The 27,568-nt window shown below is 31.9% G+C and overlaps 1 protein-coding gene across 1 annotated transcript; it reads right to left on the bottom strand.

Annotated features, from left to right (window-relative positions):
• Window positions 1-766: 766 nt before the first annotated feature.
• Window positions 767-13,348, bottom strand: LOC126844839 (uncharacterized). The gene is made up of 3 exons (XM_050583263.1): window positions 13,324-13,348; window positions 12,850-13,265; window positions 767-1,072 (listed from the first exon to the last, which is right to left on the bottom strand). Exons 1-3 carry the CDS (start codon window positions 13,346-13,348, stop codon window positions 866-868), a joined length of 648 nt encoding a protein of 215 aa, XP_050439220.1. The 3' UTR covers window positions 767-865.
• Window positions 13,349-27,568: the final 14,220 nt, after the last annotated feature.

Genomic DNA, 27,568 nt, shown 5'->3' on the forward strand with positions numbered 1-27,568 from the left:
GTCTCAAATAATACGCGTTAACAAAAGACCTACAAAATAATATAATATCTTATATAATTTCTCAATTAGGTAACACCTATATACTTGCTACATCTATAATAATAATAATAATAATATAATATGTCTTACAATCACACAAGCATTATTAAAATACATTATGTCAAAACGGTAAATGTTGTAAAACAGTACAACAAAAATAATAATAGTAATATAATATAATATTATGTATAATAATATAATAAGTAAAAATAAAATATTATATTTTAATACATAAAATTTTGTTCGATTTCGCTTGACTTCTAAGACAGTACCTATATCAAATACGGTAATTTTTCTGGGGAAAGTGTCCCTTCTTACAATAACTCTATAATAATAATAATATTGTAGTTGCTTAATTCTAACGATTATAAATATGTTTGTATATTGCCGATGTAGGAAATGTATTCTATAACTATATATATATATATATATATATATATAGTAAATTGTATAAAAGTAGCGTAAAATTAATAATAAATTATTATTAATATGGTTATTATGTACAAAAATATTAGATTATTTATATCAGTATAATATAACAATTATTATATAATATATATATTATGCCCTTGAAGTTATATATATATTTGTGTATAATATACATATAACTATAGCTTTGATGACTCGAGACTATCAGGAAAAAATCGACCGATGGCAGTAAAAAAAAAAAAAGTAATAATAAAATGTATTAATAATAATAAAGATAATAACTATCGAACTGTAATGATCGAACGCCAAGAATATTATGATTAAATCATTTTCTTTTCTTTTAAAAACGCCCAGAAGGGTTGTAGATGCCGACCAGCAGACGGTGGATGTCCTTTAGTTAAGCATGATGCCTGGTCGGTTCCCGGTTGTCCTGTGGCTGGACGGCAGGCTGCACCGGTCGGTTGTGCACCCTTTCCGGCCTTTCCACCATCTCCAAAGACCTGGGCTCTCCCCTCCGGTGATGGTTGTTGTGCAAGTTGACAGGTTCGGGTTGCGGGTCCGGATTGAACACCAATGGCAACCGGCAGTGTCTGGACCATTCGCCCTGTGCAACACATCAACAATGACAGTTAAAAAACAATACTCACATCATTATGATATATGGATATTATGGTTAATTTTGATCAAGTTTTGTAATAACATGAAAATAGAAGTAGGTAATACTACCTAGTTCGAATGAGACGGTCACGATGTGACGGTTGGTCTGTTTAAATGTGTATGGAAAAAACAAAGAAAGATATTGGAGTGTAGAAAGTAAAATATTTAAGAATTATGGAACGGAAGTATGTAGAGGATATATAGTTTAGCGATTGTTGACTAAACTTAAAATTTAAGGGTGGCTTAGTAATACCATAATAATAGATTTAGACTATGCTTAAATTTGAAGTATCTAGTTGATATCACTATGTTGCAAACGGCCATTACACAATATGATTTTAATTGGGACGGTCTGGTGAAATGGCGTCTTTGTCTGTTACACGCTTGAGGTATATAATGAAAACCGCTGGTCTAGAGACAATTTCAACACGTTAGTATCATCAAATTTAAACCGAGAATAAAAATAGAAAAATAATGTTTAAACGTTTTTGTTTTTATAAGGCAAAATTCGACATATTTATAGTGAATAGAAATCATAGTGATTTATATCAAATATCTGTGCTTTCGGTTAATGTAATTTTTTTATACATCATACATAACAATGTGAAATTCAGACACCATGCTTTTTTAAGGGATGGGGATTAGAAGAAAGGGTTGAAGGAGTTTTAAGGGGTTATAAGTCCTCTGGGCAACCACTATTTACCGTTTTCTCAACTGCATATTACCGTTGGCGCAATTAGATAGCGTCACAGTCCACAGACTTGGGAGGAGGCTCCAATGTAATATTAATTAAAAGTGACCTACAGAGCTCGTTGAAAAACTTTGGAGGGTTTCAGATGTACAAGAGAAGGGTTTGACAATCTGCCCCTCTCCTTAGTTATGCTAGTAGCACTTTAAAAATCACTTGATCTTATGGATGTTCAAAAATATAAAAATGGATATAAGTGGTAGCAATACCTACAGTATTTAACTTGATATAATATGTACATTTCTCCATTCAGTATTCTAATTAAAAACTTCATCAATACTAAGTTCAATTGACTGATAACGAATGGAGTGTCCTAATCACATTCAAATATATAATCGTGTGATTTAATTTTTATGTTGTTTGTTATTAATGTTTTCTATGCAATTCTACTAAAAAAAATTACCATTTAGAGTTAACCAATATTTCGTGTGGTAAGTGAATTGTGCATTTTAGTAATAAAGGTGCAGGATGTAATTATGTACAGTGTTTTACAGAGCTTTAAATGTCACTAATGCAGTGGCACGATGCGACAGTTGAATTATTATATTTTTCATAAGTCATAATTTACAACGATTTTCAATTCTCTCTATGAATTACTGTAGGTTATGTAATATTTTACGGCGTTCGCTTCGCATGTCTCGTTTAACGCTCTCTATTCATCAGCATTAAAAACAAAAAATAATAAAATAAAACTATATGGTGTATTATACAATAAACCAAGCATAAAAAATGTTTATAGTCATATGCCTACACTTAGGGCAGGCAAAAGACGAAAAAACGATAAATATAACTACTGTTAAGTGGGCAGCTAGCAATGGTTTGCACAACTTTGATAAATTTGCACATTAAACAGAGGCGCAATTTTTCTTAGGAAAAATGTTAAAATTATCTATTTATCATTTGTTTTTGTAACGCATCGACAGCACGTGATTAAAGTCATTCAATTATAATTCAAGTTATTTTGAAAAATTTGGCATACTCACTGTGCCTATTCAGTTACATTAAGTAATAACCTCATTTCGACATACTGCAAAACTATTAAAAAAACAATACATATTTAAACACATACATAACTTCTAAGATACTCAATATTGAAAAGAAGATGACCGACTATTTCAGGTGTTTAATAAGACGGAGGGAATCGGAAGTCTATCCAGGGCACTTTTCTAATCGCCATTTCCTTTTTTTTTACATTATTTCCCCTTAATTACCGAAACTAAATTACTTCCTATATACATAAATATTGTAGTACAATGATTGTACATTGTTAGCAGACATTAAAATATAGGTAGTGTAGACCCTGTCACCCACACCCCAACATTTATAAGAAGGTGCTTGGTCGAGTATAATGTCTTACAGCTTTATTATCTCCAAAGAGCTATATTTACAATAGACTCCTATTATTTTAATCATCTCAAAGTATAAAAATTAACCTCTTTTGGTGTTCGAACAATAATAATTGTTATATTATAATTATTAATAATACTATTGTTGCGATAGTAAAAAAAACATTTATTAAACATTAATATGTCATTAGGGTTGATAGTCTGATAGTCACAACCCTAATGGAATACATTATTTTAATACTTTAGATAATTAAACCACATTGGCGTTCCGGCCTACTAGACAAATATTATTTGTTTGTTGTTTTAAAAAAATACATTTTAACTATTGCTTACATAAAAAATAATTTACTTATAATATAACAACACTATAATAGTTTTTAAATATTCAAGGAATATGTTATGTAATTAATGTAGTATATTTGTTTATGAAAAAGAAAATATAATATACAATTGAATAATTTTTTTTTAGTAATTTGCTAACTACACTGGATGGTATATTTGTTAACATAAAAATGTTGGATTATTCTTGATATTACTTTTAATGACCTAATCTTAGCAAAACGCATAGTTATTTTCAAAAATCGTGCGAAATGGGTAACACGGTATCTTACATGATATTTGATACGACACAATGAAAATATACATAATACATTGTTCTGTGATATGGTAATATTGTTTTTAATGTACTTTTTTGCATATTACATTAACGACTGTAGCAGCTCCACCCGAATCGCCGTATCTTGACTTGTTCCAATTGCCATTTTTTTTTTTTACTAGTTCCTTTCGATTTTCTAGCACCCCACCCCCTCCCCGTTTCCGTCTTACGGTACGGTGGGCGGCAAGGCGATCCCGGTGCAAATAATAATAATTATGCTCGTGTGTTCATAATTCGCTGACGTGACGGTCACGGTTAGTTAGAATTTGTTTAAAGTGGGCGGTGTTGGATTTCACGCGACTTATCCCCCCGGCGATTGACGTGCCGGGGAGACTATATTGTGTGTGTGTATGTGCGTTGTCGAGGGTGGGCGAAAGGAAATAATTTGCACTCGTCCAAGGATAGGTAATAATAATAACATCATACCGCGCGAACTTAACGAATGAAAATATTGTATGTGCAAGGGGAAATGGTAATCTACTGCAAATTATGTACACACACACACACGTGCCTACCTACATGTACGGATAAAGTGAAAACGAAATAACGACAACACACATGACCGTCAAGTCGCTCGTCTTCTTCGTTCGCATATTATACATAATTCCACCTGCATGTAACGGCCGCGGTATTATGTTGTTTTTGCCATTATTGCACTGTGTACGGTAGGGATTCGATCACGTGCCCGGGACCCCGGCGAAAACGCATATCCTATATCCCTTTGGAAACACCGAGGTCGGCCAATGTCTGACGGAGAAGATTTCCCATGGTACCACGGCGCGACGTCTCATCGCCCATCATCACCACACACACACACACAGTAACCGCCGGGCAAACCTGAATAAATTACAGCGGTAATTGTACATTGAAACCGCCGGCAACTCCATTAAAACAAATACACACACACACACGCACAGATCAGTTGCATTAGTGTCGACCCTTCGCAATAATTACCGTGCACCCGTACCGCAGTAGTAACAGCAGCATCCATAACTACCCTCGCCCTCCGTGATGCGACCGTGTACAATATTCAACGTGTATAATAACAATATTGGCCGTATAATACACGAACCGATTTTGTCGCTTCTCTTATTAACAAAAGCAATAGACGTGATCCGGCGACCGTGATGGCGATGACGGCCGGTCGGTCGGATGCAGCAAAATAATATAATAACAATATTAAGTGCACACACACACACACACATGCGATTATTTTAATGAAGTAGGTTTACGGTCGCAATAGCATGGAGCGCATTTCCGCTATGTGTTGCGCACGCTAACTTTTATACAGGATGACCGAGGCCAAAAGGGTTCGAGTGAATTTGTTTGGCTTTCGGTATCGCAATGTCGGAGATGGTGAAAAAAAAACAGCGTACCTCGTAATAATATCAAGGTTAATTGTATTATATACTTAGTTCAACGATGGAGTTTTTTAATTAAACCCCCTCTAAAAAAAAACATACCTTACCCGGTACATTCTGTTGGGGAAATTATAACTTTTTATTATCGGTTATTTTTGTTTTGTTTTAGGTAATACGATGGCTCGACAATTACATAATATTATTTAAACAATGAACAGTAATTACAAGAATGTTATAATAAGGTAAATATCAAGATATCTAAAAATTATGTAATATATGAAAAGACAAAAATTTTAATTAAGTGTAGAAAAAACAATTGAATACATAAGAAAGTAAAAGTAAATAAAAAAACTATACAGTGTAACCAGAGCTCAAGATGAAAGATCTTGTGACATTAATTTTAGGAGCAACAAGGAAATTAATGACGAGATCAGTGTTGGGGTTAGAGATGCCATGTGTGATGTGAGGCTAGGAAATGAAAAAGAGAGACTCTTTCGGTTAAGTTCAGAGAAAAGCAATCGAGTAAGAAATGAATAAAGTCGCCGATGGCTCATCAGAGTTACATAAAAGTTATTTTTAATTCAATCACCCTGTATGTTCAAATCCGACCGTCGCTTGGTTTTCGGCAAACAGCACAAATAAAATAATAATTACTATTACTATCGTTTATCATTCTCTCCGATCGAAACGCCAATTATTATGATGTAGGTACGCGTAATTGGTTCGTCCTCAAGTGCGTTTCATTTGAAGCGGATGAGGGTCAAATGCTCTATATATAAAAAGGTAACTACCGACTTTAATAATAATTGTTTACCGTGTGTATACGTCCAATAAATGGTACGTTCAAGGCTAGTGTATGCGACAGGGAATACAAATGTGCACACAACACCTTAGGGTCAAGTAAAGAGTTTAACGGAAATTTCGCAAAAAAATTTGACACAAAGTAACTGCGACGTTTGTTTAGTATAGCATATTAATATAATCGATACAAATCACTAGTCCGAGACACTAGACTTGGAATCAAAAAATTGAAAATTGTATCCGTTCAGACATATTTCCGATCATCAGATATACTCTGCGTATAGGTTCAAGAAATTAACTAGGTTTCAAATCTAGAAAATCTGTAAGAGCCGACCGTTGCTCTAAGATTCATCTAAGGATGAAAATTCCGTGAAATTTAGTTGCGTAGGTTAGGTTTAATTGAATAAAAACTTCCAAACATTGTTTACTCGTGCACTACAATAGCGTATGTATCAACGCTTACTCAATTTTTTGGTTAATCAGGTTGAAACCGTTTCTAAGGTCAGCTAAAGGGTTGGAGAGTTTGACTTAAGGCACTGAAACCCTCATAAACACTCTTCTTGAAATTACTTTTAACATATACTATGACTGTCGCGGGTTTCTCACTTTTGTTTTAAATTACTTTTGCTTCTAATTTGAACACTGTCGAACCGATATGCGATCGATGGTGTAGTATTCGATCGGAGCAAACGTTTGCAGCAATCAGATCGACGATAATGTAGATTCACTCCAAACATTTATTGCATTCTAATAACACTACATTAGTCAATCAGACTGAAATATCTGGCCCATCGTACATTGTCGGTGTACCTACCGATTGTTCAGAATGATTAAAAAGCCAAATGTCATTCTTAAATACATTAAAGCTTGATTATGGTTTGCGACAAAAAACCAATTGTATATATATAAGCGTTTCCGAAAACTTTCCAAGTAATCTAAAAACTAGAAAATATGTAAATTATTAAGATTTAACAGCCAGCGGGGTTCTGCCAACAGGAAAACCTTCGTTACTCGTATGTATACACCGATTGCAAATGTTTTGTCTTATTAAACGTACTTACTATGCCGGTCGAATATTATGCGTAGACTTTAAGTATACAATAAAGAGAAAATGACGCTCCGACCAAAATAATAAAGATAATAAATGTGGGAATGAATAAAAAAAAAAAAAACAAGTACAGTTAATATTATTTATTATTAGTAAAAATATTTCGACGTAGATGGCATCTATTACGGGGAAATCCTTTGTTCCAAGGGTGGGCCGAACCCGAGATGTTTATGAGAAAACTTATCATAGTAATATTATTATCTGATCCTCTAGTATAATAAATTACTTTAGCTACGATCTGGATCCGAGAACCCAAAAAGTTCTTGGCAAGGCCAGGCAAGTTAATAATTCATAATGACTTAGAAAAGTCAAATGATTCGTTATTGATTACTTTTCAAGGTAAAAAACTCGTTATGTATTTTAATCTATTCAGTAAATATATGTCAACTTTAAAAAAAAAGTTCAAACCCATCCATTCTTGTTTAGTTTTTGTTTGTAATTAAACAAATTGGATAACCTATAAATTACACGAGTAAACACAACTATAGTCGAGTCAAGAATTTTTCTCATTACCTAAACAATTTTATGTGTTAATAAATTAAATCGCATAACCAAGGATTAGTATTTAGCTTTAGTTTTAGTCTCATGAGTACTTAATATTATTGTATATTAATAATATTATCTATTTATAAACACATTATCCTTGGGTTTCGTAGCGTGTTTGTTTTTAAATAATATGCAGTTTATTATTAGCCAAAAGATTTATTAATTTTTTCTATCCTTGAACTTCTTAACAAAGTCAAGAAACGTACATCTAAAAATCACTTTTAATTCATAGCATTTTTAATGGTGCATATATACAGTAGGAAGTTTAATTGCGAGTTATTCAATGATGTGTTTAGGAATAGCCGACTTGTCATCATCATGTGTGACGTCTGAGGAGGATCAAGGTATTGAAAGAATTAACAGACTTATAATGTGGAAACATCAGTCGCACACTTTTCCCTTTAGATTAAGATGCACATGGCCAATGATCGACCGAACTATTTCTGAACTTCCCATTACGCTGACTTTGTTGTATCATTATAATAATTAACAAGGTGCTTGGTTTTTGGCCGTTGCTAAGTCAGCACTGGCAATGTAACGGATAAAACGGCTGAAGGTAATTCGTTTTCTTGTCCGAGACGTGCCTGAATATAATAATTCCATCTTTTTTCGGCGCAATTTAACACGGATTCGAGAGTAAACGAATTTCTTTGAAACTATTTCACCCAACGTAATAATAACCTCAACAAATCTTGTTTTTGTTTTGTTTTGTTTTTTTTTATTGCTTATTTGACAAATGTAAAAAAACCAAATGGCTTTCTTCCGCCACCGTACGTAATACAATAGTGTGTATATATATACATATATTTATACATACAACTGTCTGTAGAATAATATAGGCTTTATGTGTGTGTGTGTGTGTGTATATACCTAAACAATTATTATTCTCGGTAAAACGGACATCGTAAAAAAAAAAACGTCGTTCTCGTGGAAAGTCATCTTGCCGCCGCCGCCGCGCCCTCTGTTGTCTCCACGACAAAAAGCATATAATAATATATATATATATATATATATACACTAGGGGCACGGGATACCGGTACGTTTTGTCGTTATAAAGAAAAAAAAACCAAACTTATACCGACTGCAAAGGGGATGTTCGGGGGAGGGACTATCCTTTTGCGCACCGGTTTGCGTTTTTTTTTTTTTTTTAATAATAATCAACCGATATCTAGGTCGTGGATGTATACGTGTATATACAGTACAGACACACATATATATATATATATATGTACACATCCGACGGGTCGGTTGTTTGCCGTGCGTTTAATACCTTTCATTAAAATGACAAAAGTTGAGTCGCGCAACGGGCTGCGGATCGTAAAGCTGCTGCGTTGCTGTTTTATTGCCGTCTGCATAGCTCGGGAATTTAATAACTTTATCAGGCTCAGCTGGGGCTCGTCTGGGACAGGACACGGGGCCCTTACCCCGTTCATTCACTATAATAATAATATAATAAATACATATATATATATATGTGTATGTATGTACCTTGCGCGATATGTATAATAATACCATGTTCCGGCCGTCATGCATGTTAAGTGTCAACTGTTTTACGCGGCGGCGGCGACATTTACGACAACGTCAACGGTAATATAAATAATAGCAATAATAATAATAATAATGTACGACGAAAACTGTGTATGTGTGTCTGATAATAATATTTAAAAAAAAAATTAAGTTAAAAAAACACCCGGATGAAGAAAAAAAACAAAACGGTCAGCATGACCTTTAACGTAGTAGTTTCTACTTTACACTTAATATTGTCCTAAACGATGTCCTAATAATATATAATAGGAGTCTCCTGCATATCGGATAGGGATTCCGGATTGGCAACACGCAATACGCCCTTAAATTTGTAAGGGGTTCGCATGCGGTCTGTTTTAAGGAGTTTTGTATAGGCAATATTTAAGAAAAAAGAGGTTTAAATAAACTTCGACCATTTTCGTCAATTAATTTCTCAGTTAATTTGTAATAAGCTTCAAGATATTATTTTTTATTTAAATCATTTTTTCTATGAGTAAAAGCCGTTTTGATTTATTTTAGACCAAAAAAACCAGACAATATTTCGACTACATCCAATTTAAATTCTGCGAAGAAATTCGAGTTCTTTGGCTACTTTACTATGTTATGTAAGAAGCCGATTTTCGTTTAAAAACTTCAGTTTTTTGTAAATAAATAAATTAAGTTTGCATTTTTTTCAATATTATAACACAATTATTTGTAAGGCGTTAAATATTGTTATATTAACCTATTTGAAGCCAAAGTTATTGCTTGCAATATATTATTGGGTAATATTCACTTCATATTATCTATTTACTCCCTTATTCTCTTTCAACTAGACTTTATCAGCTGATATTAGGTGAACATGTTGTCAAAGCCGGATTAAGATGGGGGGAGGCGACGGGGTAATAGGACTATAGCGCAGGGCCTTCAAGAAAAAGGAACTCAGAAAAAATGTTAGGACTGTCATTTTTTTAAAAATTATATAGGTACCTACAATTTTTTAAGACTTAATAAATTTGATTTTAATAAAACTCTGAGTTAGGACCAAATCATAGTCATAAACTAAACATTTTAAGTCAAACCGGGTGGCGGTGTTATTTTAAATTCAAAAGAGCATTTTTTACCAATGATGACAATATTCTTATTTGTTCGGATGATATAAATAATGATAATAAAGAAATAGCTCATGAATAAAGAGAAGTAAAATTATTAATGAAAAGAGTCTTAAATTTGAGTTGTAATTTATGTGTGTTTTATGGCAAACTATTTTGAAACGTTATAATAAAATTAGTGACAAATTTTAAAAACGTGGGTTGGTCTTCCTATCTGGGTGTGAACATATTCGTTTATTGCAGCAATTTATATATCATCACAGAACTCCATTAATGAGTATGAATATTTGACTAAAATATATTTAAGTACAAAAATCATTGACAACATATATTTTGAAGACTTCCGTAGAAAGCAAAACAAAAATGACGTGCAAATGAAACTCTTTTGAGTAGGGAAAAAGGTTAAAGTTAATACCTTCTTTGTTAAATATTGACAAATTCAGTGATAAATTTGTCAGAAGAATGTTTTTTCAATTAATTAACATTTTTGATAAACTTTTATAGACTGACACTGATTCATTATATAATTGCACCAATTGACTAAAAACTCTCATTTTAAGACATTGTGGTCAAGACATCAAGCAAAGCCAGAAAAGAAAATGTTTTAACCAACTATTATTCTTAATATTTAACGCTATAATTACAGTTCATTGTTTAATGTATTATGTTTTGTAAAATAATAATCTGGTACAAATTTCTAAGGTTTTTTCAAGGGGATTTAACGCTCTCTTCCCAACAGTTTTTTCTCGAACAACTACTGCATAGAAATATGCATAAGGATTTTTTTTTTTTTTGTAAATTCATGCCCCCCGCCCCCATAATGAGTAAGTCCTGGGCCATTAATTTTATTAATCCGGCTCTGTACGCGGCCGTGTGTGTAACATTACAACAACAACTGATAGCAATAATAATATTATTATTAGCAGAGAACAAGTTTATCGGCATTAAACAACTCGATACAGACTATACACATAGGTTTTGTGCATATAATAATATTAATATAATGTATACACATGTGTGCAATAAAAATGTTCACGCTGGTTTATTATTTTTTTTTTTTATAATATTAATGTAGCGCGCGATTCTTTCAAGGCGAACGCGACTATTTTTACCGTTTCGCTGTTATTTCTATTTAAAAAACTCTTATTCGCGTTTTTTTTTTAATTCAAACGCGTCCCCGTCGCCAGTTCATCGCCAATTTTTATTTCTGTATACATTTACAATATGCACACACACACACAGATATTATTGTTATATTCAATAGCTAAACAAATATACCGTTCTCTAACCGCGCGTTTCTCATTTATTGTTTTTGTCCGTTCAACTACTGTTACGTTCTTACAATTTGCTTGTGGTTTTTTTTTAAACTGTTAATTATTTAGTTGTGTGTATATATATATACGGTTTGGAACGGTTAACACGTGTTTTATAGATTAGGAGCGCGCCTTCGTTGCCATCGCTAAACAGCAACTGCGACTGACCACTGCGCCACGCCATATGCTCATGTTGTTATTATGTGTATTTTAAAACGCGGGTTTAAAATTTGTTCGTTAAATAATTTACTATTACTTGCATTAATCGAAAACTGTGCTGAACAAATGTAAGAAAAACAATTTTCAACCGTTTTCTATTCGTCGACTCACGGGGTCACACTAATTGATATTTAGTCAGCCCTTTAAAATAACTGCATCAATCATTTATTGCTCGACAAGCTCGCATATTGTACGGCTATTCAGTGCTGTACTCTAAATTATGTGCATTGAATAACGGTATGAAAAAAAAAACTGGTTTCGTGTAAAAAATATTGTATCTATTTTTTTATATAAATTTCTTTTTGCTAAATTTCACTGAATTTGTACATATTTTAAGTATACCTTTGAACTTATAACAAATTTACCTTTATCTACCCAACTGAATGAATAAAAAAATGGTGTGAAAAATCAATGATTTATTTTAGTTTTAAATAAGCAACAAAATGTATTGATTGTTATCGCTAATCGGACGCTACACGTATCACTTTCTAAGGAGTTGTGTATAGGCAACTCCTTAGTCGTATAAAATTAATAAAGAGTAAAAACTTTACACAGTGTATATATTTTATAGATGTGTTGGCTTAAAATGTTTGAATACTTCCGAGTTGCTATGTCTATACTAATTATCGTGGATAACGTTAATACCTACTAATAAAAAAAAAAACCGCGAATTAAATTTAAAACGAGTTAATTTTTTTATGTGATTAATATTGTCGGAAGTGCAGATTTTGTTAACATTCATAAATGAAAACTCAGGCTGTAATTATCCTAAGTTTTCATTTATACCTAATTGTAGAGCGGGTTAATAGAAAACAACCGAAAAACGGCAGGTAGGTAAATGTAAAAAGAAGGTTCTGGAACAAAATTTCAATTACTAAAAAAAATTTGCCATCTACTCGGCGATTCGGTACTCAAATTTGATTTTTTTTACAAATCACCATTTTTGATTGACACGATTGTGTCATAATTATGTTTATGCAAATTTATGGTATTTAAAAAAAAACCTACTTACATCTAGGTACGGTGGGTACGTGGCGCTGGGCGTGGGGAACGGCGGCTGAGACGAGTGCCAGAATCCAATGGTGGTGGTGGTCGGCAGCGGCAGCGGAAACGGGTACACCGGCCGTGGGTGCCACAACGCCACTTGCGGATGCGGACCTCCGGCTCCGGCGGCGATGGCGTCTCCTACCCCGTTCACCGTCCGGCGGCCGCAAACCGTGTCCAAGACCACCGGGGTCGACGGCTCCCGGTAATCGCCCACCAGGGCCCGGTGGTGCGACAGCGGCGGCGGCTGCGTTTGGTGATGTAGGGCGATCACACCGGCGCCCGGCGCCACCCGGCTGAGCCGCATTATGGGCGACGGCTGTTCCTCCATGACGATGTCGTCTTTCTCCGGCACCGCGTCAATGTACTTTAAGTCTTCGTGCGCTGAAACACATCAACACATCCGATATTCAAAATGATTAAGTGATAAGAGATTAGAGACAAATGATAAGAGATGACGTATCCATGATGATTCAAGGTTTTTCCGCGGAGCGGATAAAATAACTAGGTTTCTTTTTTTTTTTTTGAGAGCTTCAAAAAGTTTGGTAGGAATTCGACTTCCATTGCCGCCTCGTCCACGATACATTTTTACCGGAACCGAAGTAAACCTTACGGAAATAAAGTTAGTAGGTTACAAACGGAAATTAATCTTGCAACAAGCACAGTCATGTTTTGGACTGTTTTAGCGTCGTTTCCAACGTTTATCTCTATTTTTCCTCGTGGTCCTAGAATTTTAGTGGCACTTCAACAACAGTACTGTACGACGTGCATCTTGAAAGTGTGATTAAATACGTTTTTATCGAAACGATTGAAAACAGAAAAAGTGAATTTTATACAATTAATAAAATTTGAGCTTTTAGAAATAACCCGACGACACTCGATGTTTGCATTATGACTTATGTCAGCTACAAACAAAATGGGACTTTAAATAAATAGCTAGTTCTACGCCTAAGACTACAAACTTAAATGTATCCTCTTAAATGTCCAAAATATCTTTTTTGGCCGTTACACTTTATACATTTGTATGTAAAAAAACATGTTAACGCAAATCGGGTTTTAAAGATTTTTTTATTACTCTTAGAGCTAAAACACCTACAAACAAACAGAAGTATAGAATATTTCTAAGGGCCACTGGCAAATTGGTAATATTAAAAAAATAGATGAAGCTAACTAAAACAAAAAAATCGAATTTTTAAATCATTTTATTAAACATTTTGCGTTTCATTATAAGTTTAAACACAATTTGTCTCTTTTCATTCCCTTAAGTTCGAAATATTTGTTCAAAGAGCAGTATACAAAGGTAACTATTCAAAGACAAATAGTGACTTGCACATTCGAACTGCTAATTAAAAGCAAAGCGATTAAACGCAAATAACGATTTATCGATATCCAATTTTCAATAAATAATTTATGCTAAATACATATTGAGATGCTAAATGTGGAGAGGGGATGTTTGTTTTTCTCGCTCACACCACTCTCTTTCCCTCCCTTTACATCACGCCTAAAACTTAAAATACCAATAAATCAAAAAGTGTGTATTAAAAATACAGATATTATAAATTTGACTTTTGAGAATACTTATTATTCTCGAAAACTGGTATTGAGATAAATATATATATTACTCGAAAATACAAATTATTTTTTTATTGTTTAATACAATACAGATTTTATTCCGAATATTTATAGCTAAAACACTTATTTCATAAAAAAGACGCTGTATTATAAAATTCTAAAGATGGGCAATCTTCTTACCGAGGAATTAAAACCAATTTTTAAAAACCACTTTCGTTCAGGGATAAATAAACGTTAAGAGAATAACAAATCTTATACTACAGGTTGATAAACTTATAAGAGATATTTATTACAAATGATCATACCTACATCCGTAGACAACTGTACACGAGGACCGTGGGCTTAAAATGTTCATTTGGAACATTTTGATAGTTGTAATTTGTTTTGTGGACAATTTAAACATGAAAGATACAAACTAATATGTGTAATACGTTTTGAATAATTGCCTTTACCCACACTGATAAGGTTAGGTTAGGAAACAAATTACATTGGCAGTAACACACGCATGTGAAGTTATAAAGCGTAGGATTTGACGTTAAGAATAATTCTCAAAACGACGACTGTTTAATTTATTATTTTGATCTCTACCAATAACTTCTTTACCGCGGAAACGGCAGCTGTTTCTATACGCTTTTGTCTTTGCTCATGCGATTTTACACTTTGGCCGTACTTCAAACATCAATGTTTACTTGAAGTTCGAGTTTATTGTTTACTTTCGGTAACGGTTTGAAAATCGTGACACTTTGCATCTCATCAAAGTCGGTGACAGCTATCACGTTTTACCGGTGCTGTAGATATTTGATAGCAGTCGACAATAGCAGACCCGTCCGAACACGTCGGACACAGTTAATATTTCTAATTTATTTGTTGTTTACGACAAGTACTCATCGTTGATGGTTTCGTTTCAGTTAAATAACTCAAACAAGACAAAACTCGACGGTGTACTTTTACACCACCAATACTTAGATACTAGTACTTCAATTTATAGCAGCCTATAACCGTACATGGGTAACTTTAGCTCGTTGGATAATAACTTGAGAGTTTCAAAGAATTTAGCCACTTGGCATCGGGTTTCTTTAGTTTCAGAAAAGCAACGGAAAATTCTAAATATATATTCTTAGAGCAAACCGCTCATCAAATCTAAGCGGTTAATCGCGCTGCAGCTATATCTGCTGTAACATAACAGTCTTTGTGACTGCACTGGACTACAAGATAGTAAAATAATGATGACCCGACCTAACCCGTTTAAGTATAATATGATGATATAATATTTTTACATTTTACATGCGCATTGCCTCGTTTAATAAGAGTCAAGTCACGTGGACTACCTGTGTGGATGAACGTTTTGACTATCCTACCGGATAACATCAAATCACCGTAAAATATTTTACAACCGATAAACGTTGATATTTTTGTTAAGTCTGATACTAGATTTTATAAGCGTCCGTCGTCAAATGGATTCATTTTAATGGCTATATTATGTATATATATTATATACTCGGATTCCTCTTGAATCTAAAATAATAATAATTGGTGAAATCCAAAATTAATTAGTAGGCACATCAAATTATATTTTCAAACCCTAATCCACTAAATCTTGGTGGTACCACTTTGTATTAGTGGTTTTTTCTTAAATAAAAACAGTTTATATTGAATTTAGATTGAATGATTTAATTTGAATTCCTATAAAGACCGGTTTATGTGCGATAGTTTATATTTTAGGTACAATATACAATAACTTTAGATGCTATAAAAACATAGGTACATAAAAACATGATGAGAAAGGATTTAAAGAAGATAACAATTCGAACATCGACTTGTGTGGTATTAGGTAACTGTTTTAAAACACAATGATAAAATGCTATAAGTAAAGCATATTAGAGCAATAAGTATTCTGTCCCACGGATCACCCCCAATAGCTTAGGTTACATAAAAATAGGCACAAGGTTTTTATTTGATTTTTTTGTAATTCAGCAATTGTTTTTTAGTTTAAATTCAACTGACAGGCATTTGCTAAATAATCATAATTGTCGAAAGTTTTTCATAAAAATAAATGTATTTAAGTGTAATATAGTTTTGTGGAAAATATTTTAACATTTCTGGGTTTTTTCTCGACTATTTTTACAAATTGCATGAGAACAGACATTTGACTTTTGACGTGGGTCTCACCACGTGTGTCTCAAGTAATTACCGTCGAGGCTTTATAGCTACTTGGCTTACTATTTAGATTTCGCAGCGAAAAGATAATTAATGATGGCAGAAGAAGACACAGTAGGTACAGGTATAGTACACGTTACAGATTACTTTTTACATAATTACATTGTGTTCAGTGTTCGTTTTATGACTTATGAGCGTTAATCATCGTAAATAATATTATTATCTTAGTCCGCTACGACTAAGATACGGATCGGTTGTCAAACTCGACCTTGGAACGTAGCATGATTTTTTTAGCATCGGTTGCATTGAGCCGACTGTTGGGACAGAACTAGTTGTATGATGTTAATAATTTGTATGCCGGTAAGAGATGCGTATAATAATACCATGATTTATCGTGAATATGTGATTTGTTCGATCAGTTCCCACGGCCCGATTTCTACACAGACACACATATAACATGTGTATTATGAATAAAATTAATATATTATATTAAAATACATAGATTAGCATACTGGTTGTTGTTCTAGTTATGTTTACAACGCTGAAACAAAATATTACCTAGGAAATATTGTACAAACAAGACGTACGGGATTAATGTTGTTCTTGATTAATTCATCATCTCACAAAGAATTATCCTGTGTTACCACACGTACTCTTAACACTCTTTTCCACTCCTTCTAAAAAAAAAATGCTCATTTAATTATTTTAAAATAATGTTGTTAATACTTAAAATGTCATTTTTTTTAGCATAACACGTTTTTAAACGACTTTGATGTTTACAGCTCTAAAAATATATCAGTTTTCTGTTAGGCTAGGTGTTCGGTTTTAATTGGCAAATCATAGAAATCAGCAAGATGTATATAAAACGAATTTTTGAAAAAATAAATCGCACATATTTTAATTGTTGGCCTCTTTAGCTGTATAGATATAATTTATTGCTGGTTATATTATTATAGAGCTTTTTGTACACTATAGTAAAATCAGTTTCAATGACGTTTTCTAAATTCCTCGTACACCAATATCACGTTGTTTGCATATTGTATACATAAATATACACTATACATATTGTATACATTCGTGTATAGCATGGATGTAAAATATTGTATATTATTAACTCAAACTCGTATCGTTCCGTGTATACAGGAAAATGACCTCGGGGCCTCCACAGATTAATTGCGTGGGACATGTACGATGATAAAATATAAGTAACCGTACGCGTTTATATCAATAAGTTCGATTGATAAAACAATTATTATATCGGTCACATTAAAAATGTACGTTAATACACACACACACAACCGTGTGGATTTTTCGGTAATTGATGCGAACGTGTAAAGATATAATAATTGGTTGTTTAGCCAAAAAGACATGCCGCTTAGCCACGTCGTGACTTTTCGCTATATTAATAACACAGTTTCACTCTGCGTATACAGTGTGTATCACAATGATCTGAAGGAATCACATAATATTGTTATAAATTGTATGCGATCATTGTTGTACACCCAAAGTCTACAAAAAAACGCACTAGACATAAAAAAAAATTTTTAACTGTTTTTGTACACCGAAACAAAGACGGCGACGTAATATACGTGTTGTATTTTATACTTGAAAATAAAATATTTGAAATTAAAAACAAAAGAAATCATTATAAACACACTAAAAATATAACATAACGTAAATGCATTTGGTATCTTTGTGAAAACATTTTTTTTAATTTCTTTTTAAGAAGTATTTAGGAGAAAAAGGTAAACGCGTCCTAAATAGATTTTGCTCTCCTTAAATTTGTTCAAAGTTTTTATACCCATTTGGGTGTAGATAAAGCTTTCAGCAAGAATCTTAGGTATTAGAAATTTTTGTTTTTATATTGATGTCTATAAAAAATTCGAAACCCTCTTCAAACGAAGCTAAATTAATGTTAAGAAAAAATCAGCTTAGTGGGATCAAAGTTTTTTTAAAACATATTGATAATTTTCTAGCTAATATTATTATATGTATATATAACTAATATGTACTAACCTAATCTTATATTTTTGTTTCAGACATTTTTATCTACTATCCGGTAAATCCAATCCACCGAACGTATATGTTGAGCGAATATCATTTGTATTGTAACTAATAGAACATTGATATCGAATCGGCCGGCCAAATTTCATTAGTTTTAAATATGGGAGAATTGCTAGCTGAACAGGACACAGGTCTTTTGAGAAAGTGATCGCTATAGAGAAAGATTATTTAGTTTTCGTTAAGAAAACCTGTCGTTTAATAACGACAGCTGTAACTTATTTAAAATTGTTATTAAAAGTAAAATATGCAGACTTATTATGAAATGCTTAGATTGCACTTCCACATTCAGAGAAAAATTAGCAACAACCAATAAAAAAGTTATAGCCATTCTGGGTGTTACAATTTTATTAGTATCCGAAATTACTTGAAAAGATGTTATGTTATTTTATTCGCCGAAACATTAATTACAAAGCCGAATGAGTGCATTCGAATATATCTCAAAACTATTTGTGTTAATACTAATTTTTAAGGGTCAATTTTTTTGTGTGAGACTGACAACGTGGAATATTACATTTTCCTTATAAGACCATTGCGAAGTCGACTGGTACAGAGGTTCGCTCAAATGATATACAAGAAGAAGTAGGCAGTGCGCAGTGCACATCATCGTTTTTTTTTTTTTTTAACGCACATTTTATATCATAAAAATACCCGTTTTTTACGACGCCTATAACAACAGCAGATGTATGAAGTGATGATGAAATAAATGTGCTTACAGCTCGTTCCTATATATAAGTACTATGGCATTGCTTAGCAAACGGAACAACGCTAATGCAAAATAAAACCGCGTTCTACGTTTCTTTTTTTCCCCTTTTGCCATTCCACAAAATATGTTAGTGTTTTGCCAAGCATCGATTCGGCAGAGGTATCTGTTGTACCTATTTACCTACCATGGAAAATTCCAAAATCGTTCACCGACAAGTGCAGCTGTACACCTCGATTGTTATCGAAAACCTAATACTATTCTAAAGATGCACAAAAAAAAACATTAAAAAACCGGAAATTCTACCAGAAGGTCAACTAACAATTTTTTTTACTTTAAATGCCTAATTCAAATACGAGTAAAACGGGTTATAGACTAACGGCTGCTTCTGATTTAATATTCTCAGAACCTATTATATGCTTTACTATAATATAATACACTAAATTATCGGTATAAAATGACAATTTTGTTTTTAAACAAACCGGAAAAAAGATATATAATGACAGTATCACGAATAATAATTATTAGATACACAAACGATTGTACGATTTGCATACTACTAGAATACTTATGTATATAAACATCAATGTTTTCTACATGTTTCGGTAAATACATTTTGGTTTACTATATAAAAGAACAATATTTGTTAAAAAAATATATTTTTTTTTAGTAACATAAATGTATTGTTGTGTGGGATATTGGCACTAGCTCGTTATTGTCTGCTTTGCTCTTATATTATTTTAGAGATTATGGCTTTGTCTTTTACAAAACCCAACCCTTGCTGAATTGTGTCTGTTCCAATTGCATTGTGAATTATTATAAGCCATCGGCTATCATATTATTGGTACTTGGCTAGTCATTTCATACAGAATGTAAAATTGTACAGCTGTCCATAACCACAGTAGCAAATAATTATCATTACTTATAACTTAGGCTTTGTAAAGCATTAATAATTTACAATAATTGTGTAAACTATAGCTTTATCGTCACCGGGGTTGTAATAGGCATGGTCAACGAAACCTTATTATTCCTCGTTGCACTTTTCATTTATTCGAATCGATTTTGTAGTTAATAATCTTCCAAGATCTTTTCCGGCTGAAGATTAGGTCGTATGGGTTAACCAGGGTTGAATATAATATGTTAAAAAATAGGGAGAAAGTAAAAAAGCAATTTTTTTATGGCCTAAACTTTCTTAGTCTTGATTCTTGACACGATAATATAATACAAAATTAATTTATATATACGAGTAAACATATATTTATGACAAATATTATTTCTATAATTGTATTGTAACATCAAAGATCAAAAGCTATGCGATTGAAAGCATAAGCCTAACAGCTAACTAACAGCTAGGCTCCTCGAAAACCGCCTGTTAAATAGAATATTTGGTTCTGAATGGTAATAGTTACCATATGCTGTTAATGTATTAAAAAAAACGCATATATAAACATTAATTTGTATTCTTATGTATTGAAAAAAAACTATAAATCATTAGGGGCACCGTTTAGAATAAAGTTTGTCTAAAAAAATATTGTTTATTCAGAAAATGAAGTAACTTTTACTTGGTGTGATGTAATCTAAATGGACAACATATTATACTTATATATGCCCCCCCTTAACTTCTCCCATTTTATGTTATATTTATTATAATTTGGTCCGATACTTGAACCATAGAAACACTCCGAACAACTGCGGCCGGCTGTATCTTAATTAATGGCTCATTCCACTTGTGTGTCTATTGGGAACCTTTTAAAACACACCATGTGAGTTATGGCTTACTTTCAAGATGATTTTAAATCGCTTCGGTCCTGGTCGATTACATAAGTGTAGTCGACCAGACACGAGAAAAAACTCTCACAATCAGTGTACGAAACGCCAGCACGGGCTGAGTCGGTAATGCAATAAAAAAATTAAATGATATCATTTTGTTTTCAATCCCAAGCAATATAAAACACTATTGAAAAAATGCCAAAGTGGTTTAGCCAAAATGTAGATTAACGTTTTCGGTACACGATGTGCACATTTCTTGTTGTACATTGTATGCCACTTAGAACAATGCCAACATTTCAATAATACAATATAATATTATGTTTTGTTCTACAATTAAATAAACAACTGTAAAAACTAACATATACACCAAAATAAATCATGTCAAAGTAAAGATTATTGACAATAAGATTGCGCTTATATAGATTGACTACTAAAAATATTGATTATTAATTGATCTACTGTTTCTTATGACAACTATTATATAGGACGTTTAGATATTCATGTGAACTTTATTGGACCTTCGGTATTAGGGAAGAAATCAATATTGTAATGGATAAAACTTTTACAGAAACGAATTATTTAAATTGTTAAAAATAAACTTCGTCGCTTATTTATTAAGTATGTGTAAGCAAAAAAGAAAAACTAATTAACTTAGAAGTATAATTTTGCTTCTGCCCATTCTCGAAGCTCTACAAATCCTTCCCAAACAAAACAGAATAACAGACATTACTACAACTAAAACAACTCAACTGTTTTATGTCCATCAAGGAAACATGTTTCCACAATTTATTTTAAGGTTTTAATTCTACGTCAACGCTTTCCCTGAATTCAACGACTGTCATTTTATTTTAAATTGGTTTTATTCAACATATAATTTTTATGGGTCTCGGATACCAATTAATTATTAACGGGACCTATGTCATACGATACCTATACAGGAGTGATTCATTAAGGTTAAGACACTAATTACCTATTCAAATACAAGCAATTTGTTAGTTTCCCTTTTTGGATACAACTTAATTTATGCTATTTTACAATATTAGACAAATTTTTAAACATTTATTTAAATTAAGCATAGTTAGCTGAAAACATTGACTGGTCGATAACCAGAATTGAATAATTACCTTTAATGTGACTTAAGTTTATTCTTATCTGCGATAAACAATAATCTACAAATTTGTCGGTAATCTTTTAGTTTTTATTATTAAAGAGATACCTAATTTATTAATAGGTAATACCTATTAATAAATTAATAGCCCTAAAGTTTTTTCATGCGCCAATCTATTTTCTGTATTACTCTCTAGGGTTGAATTCAAGATAGTTAATTAGTAGCCAGTTATGTGCTATTGTAATACACGTGTAGTGTAAATATAGAACATAATTTTTTCGACGAAATAGTACAATATAATTGAACATCGAAAGTACATGATAATGTGACATAAAATAACTAGTATTCATAGTAATATTATGATAATAAATATTGAATATAACGGATTTGCAAGCTGCCTGGATGTAATAAGGAAAATTCTGCGTAGTAATGAAATATACGTGATCTTACTGCAAAAGACCATTTCTGCAGTGGAATAATAATTTCATAAAATACTTAAGAAATGTTCAACAAGACGTGTTCATTAACTATTGGTATTTCAAATATCTTGTTCGTTTCTATTGCATGGAAAAAATATAGTTATTCGACGTTTTCCGTATTTACCGAAAGGTATTAAAGTAATTAATGTTTTCTTGAGATAGATTTATTTGTAAAGCACTTCTACCTGGTGAAAATTGGGTTAAAATCCCGGAACCTTATAGTTTAAATCTAAACAACACCCAAATTGGATGGCCGATTCCACCGTCTTTCTCCTGTGTATAAAGTGCTTCAATATAAATTAATCAAAATGTGTAAAATCAATTTTTTCCCCTAATATTGTTAATTTTTGGCCAATAATAAATTAATATACGGCGATGGCACAATTGAAGGGCCAATTTGTGGTTTTTATTTTAACCTATTAACGCCCGTAACTGTTTTTTTTCCTAATTTTTGAGTCCCAATAGGGCGTTAATAGGTTAATTTTATAACGAGAAGCAACAAATTATTGAAATTTCACTTTTATTTTTTTTATTTTAGACGGCCGTGTTAAAATATATTTTTATGATGACAAATTTAAGTATAAAAAATATTTACATATTAACATCATGCTCAATGCTGTGTAAAAAAAATGTATTTTTTCCAAAACCTACTTGGGAACAGACATGATTAGTTTAATCTAATTAGCAGCAGACATCATAATACATGTACATATAATAAACAATAAATTATTTAAAAATATTGTAATAAAACGTCGCGTCAGTATATGTCAACCGCGGAATAGTTCACTGATCTAGAATTCACTAATCTTACGGGTCTTAGATAAATAATTTTTTTTCTTTTCATTCGAACTGTCGGAAACCGAGATAAAACACATGGCGCAAGTAAATTCATATTATTATCGTTATTTAATGTAATATGTATACACGGGGCCGGCGGTATCGCAGCAGTGCCGTGCACATATCTGTCGGCAATTCGTTATTTTATATAAAAAATATGGTCCCCCTTTCGTCGTACCTACACACAGGGGTTATTGTACAATTAATTCGGTCACACGGTGTCCCGAAATCCGTACTTATTCGAGACCCACTCGATTCCCGAGAACGAAAATAAAATATAGAAAAAAATAAACCGTGTTTTGTCACCCGGCATCAAGACCGGCGTAATAAATTATACAGACGTTCGCAATCTCGACAGACTCTTCATATTAAATTTGTCTGTAACTCTATGTGAACCCAACGGCATATAAATAGGACAGAGCCAGGCTTTCGGAGACTATTCTGAGGCAAGGCCGGTCACCCTTTGTCTCGACATGACCTAGACTATACTACCAATGTTATAGAGCACAAGCGCGTTTTTTTCTGATTTAATTTTCACAGAAAACAATTATTTTGAAAACGCACGATGTCATACAATACAAATTTTACTCATCTAATAGACTTCCACGTCATCCGATATCAAAACCGTTCATAGCTTTTTGGCTTTCAATATTTGTGTACACATTACGCGCAGGAGAATAATATTATCAGTTAACTGTTGCTAATAGATCATTTTTATTTTTTCAAAAATATGCACTTATCACACCTGTGTACTATATGCCATTGCAATATACTTGTCATTTTTCCTGCCCTAGGGCACTACGCTTTTTGCCATTCCGCCGCAACTGCACCCTTATTTCCTCTTATGATTTTTTTTTTTTAGCGCAGTTTATGGCACCCAAGGGCGAAATTGCCTCACCTCATATACTACAATACCCTACACACTATAACTAAATATTACCAGCTCCTAAAAATAAAGCGTCTAAACATTATTTTATATATTAGAAATTGGGTTTTGCTAACCTTTTCCAGGTTTCTGTAGCCTACTATGATAGACTCGGAATAAAGTCGTGCACTTGAAACACATTATTTTTTAATTCAAGCGATGCCAATGAACTATGCTTGTCTAGTGAAAAAGAAATACATACACAAAATGTTGACTTCCCTTTTTACTCGAATACTATAAAAATATACGATCGAATTTTTTTAACCAACTTTTGTTTTTAAATGTACAAAAATATTTGTTGTAAATCCTAAGAAGTCGAGATGCTACATTTGCGTTTTTTTTTTTTGTCAGTTTATAAGATGTTTCAGAGATTTGGTAAAACAAATTGGACATTTTCCAAAGTCTAAGTTTGGAAATTCGCCGATTAATCTTATTTTACATGTATTTTAACCCTTCGATAATATTATTCTTGGCACTTTTTAACTCGGTGAAATAAACGACAAGCTCTTATAGTGAACTTCAACTTTAATAAGCAATGATTTTTCAAGATTAAAAGTTCAATAATTTTGTAAATTATTTTCAAGAAGTTAAAATTGAATAAGAAATAGTAATCTTTGTTATAATAATTTAATTCACGGCACTTATTAGGTTTTGTCTTAAACATAACCTAAAAAAAATTAAAACTCTTCTCGAGGATAGTGATTTATCGATTAAAAAAATTATTTTTTTGTGATTAGTTAAATAATTTATAATTACATTCTCTTTCTTATACTTCAAAAGAGTAATTTTTTTTTAAAAAACGTTCTAAAGTCAATTTTCAGTTGGTTTTTTTAATCGCTATGTACCAATTACATATTTAACTCAAAAATTTAGAGTTGTACAACAGTGAAATTAGAAGGCGACAAAAGAAGGAATAGAAATTATAAAAGTATTATGTAAGCTAACATAATTAAGTAGTTAGTACAATATTAAATAAAGTACTGAGTCTTGGCTTGTGTGTATTAAACAAAATTTGCTTATACTAAAATATTGTGCAGGATAGTTAGTTTTTTTAATGAATTTTAATGTTTTTTGCACTATTAGACCTACATTTTTTTTCTCTAAAAATATACATCTTAGTAGGAATTTTATTATTTCACTATATTAAAGTTTTTTTAAAAATCAATTTAGTGCATTTAAACGTTTAGAAATGTTAATATAAAAAAAAATTGCGGGGTGTTTTGTTAATTACATTTCACGTTCCTTTTTATTATTCTAATAAAGGTAAGTATTTTAATACCTGTACTTTTATATACTTGTATATATAAATAAGAATGATCATTATTTATTATATACTTTTTTTTTTACTTGAGAACCCTTTAAATAATTTTTGCGTTTAAATCATGGTTTGGCTTTTTCAACGGGAATGAACGATGACAACGCCTGTTCTAAAGCACTCAAAATACCTATCATAGTGCTTTATTAGCTAAATAAATTTAAAAAAAGAATCAGTGATTTAAATTAAAATTTTGTTGTAAAAACATTATATTTTAACCTAAATTTCTGGTAAAAAAAGATATTTCGCTGATCTAAACAAAATATTAGAAATACAGACATAGTTTTTATTCTTAAATTACAATTTAGGAGCACATAATTAGTATTGTAATTCTTTTATAGGGGCAACACATATAAAAAGAAATTTAAAGTTAAAAAAATTACTCATTATTTTTTATATTTTATTTAATAAACAATAAGTCATTCAATCACTCTTACTAACGGATTCGATATTACTTTCACTATTATTGCTAGTGGCATTAGTCTAGTGGTCATTTGAAGAACTTAACCTGTTTACTTGTTGGATTTTTTCATAATAAACAAAAACCTTTGTTGACATTTTTTCTTAAGATCTACCTTTAGAATAATTTTCCGCCCTGAAGACCTGAAAAAATAATAGGAAAACAAAAAAACTATCAACCCTCCAGGGTGATGGGGAAAAGATGGTTAAAATTTAGGTTTAAGTTTAATATTTATGGGTAGGAGCATTCTTAATAAAAAAAAGGCAATAACCCTTTCCTCTGGAAGGGTTGGAAACTTTATTTTACTTTTTTAGCGTAGTTTAGGGACTTGAAATCTGAAAATTAGACATAAGGTAGATTTTGAAGAGGGCTGTGACATAAATAATTTTTTTTATTGAAGTAAAAAATACAAATGCGCCATATCTAATTTCTAGATAACATGTGTCCGAAAAAATGATTTATTATATTGTTTATTGCAATATTGCCTACTGAAAACAATGTCAACATTTTTTTAGAAATAACAGACAATCAACTTTATTCATATATTCCACATTGTTGTAGTTTTTTTATTATTATGTATAATCTCTCCGAACTCGGTACGCTCCGTCTCCACAGTCTGGGAATGACTCCACCATGCTAGCTTTTATTAAATAAAATGAATTATGAAATTATTAAAATTGCAATTATTCAATACTATCTTATTGCTTCTAGGAATATGTTAAGAATTCGAGAAACTGTAAAAAGAGGTCAGCCAATGCCCTGTTCAACCACTCCCTTTTCCATCGTTCCATCGTTGTATGGGACACTGTAATTATAAATCTCATTTATGATTTACTATAAACTTGCGTCATGTATTCCCATATGAGCTGTGTTTTCATTCAATAAATAACTAATACGGAACTACACAGAACTACGGTGTCCAGGGCATAGTTTTTACCTCTCTCCGCATTCTCCACAAAATAACCAGCTAAGACCAGTAATTTTTAGTTTCATTCCCGAATGAATGTTAAATCAATTCATATCGATAGATCTATTTAATATTATTATTATTATCAAAAACACAAGTATCCTCAACATACAGAAGAAAAAAAAGATTTTGCCTACAGATTTTTTAATATAATATATTAAAAAATCTGTAGGCAAAATCTTTTTTATTATATTGTATGTAACTACTGTGCACTTAATAATGATAATTCTATTATTATCAATAGATATAAGATTATTGTAGCTGTTTTGTTTTTTTCGTAGCTAAAGAAACGCAAATAATGTTTATGGACAATAATATATGTATAATATGGAC

Source organism: Adelges cooleyi, unplaced genomic scaffold, assembly GCF_023614345.1.
Source record: "Adelges cooleyi isolate 19-005CV unplaced genomic scaffold, UGA_ACOO_1.1 ACOO_flye_CR_arks_rails_tigmint_CR_PRNA_651, whole genome shotgun sequence".
NCBI lineage: Eukaryota > Metazoa > Arthropoda > Insecta > Hemiptera > Adelgidae > Adelges > Adelges cooleyi.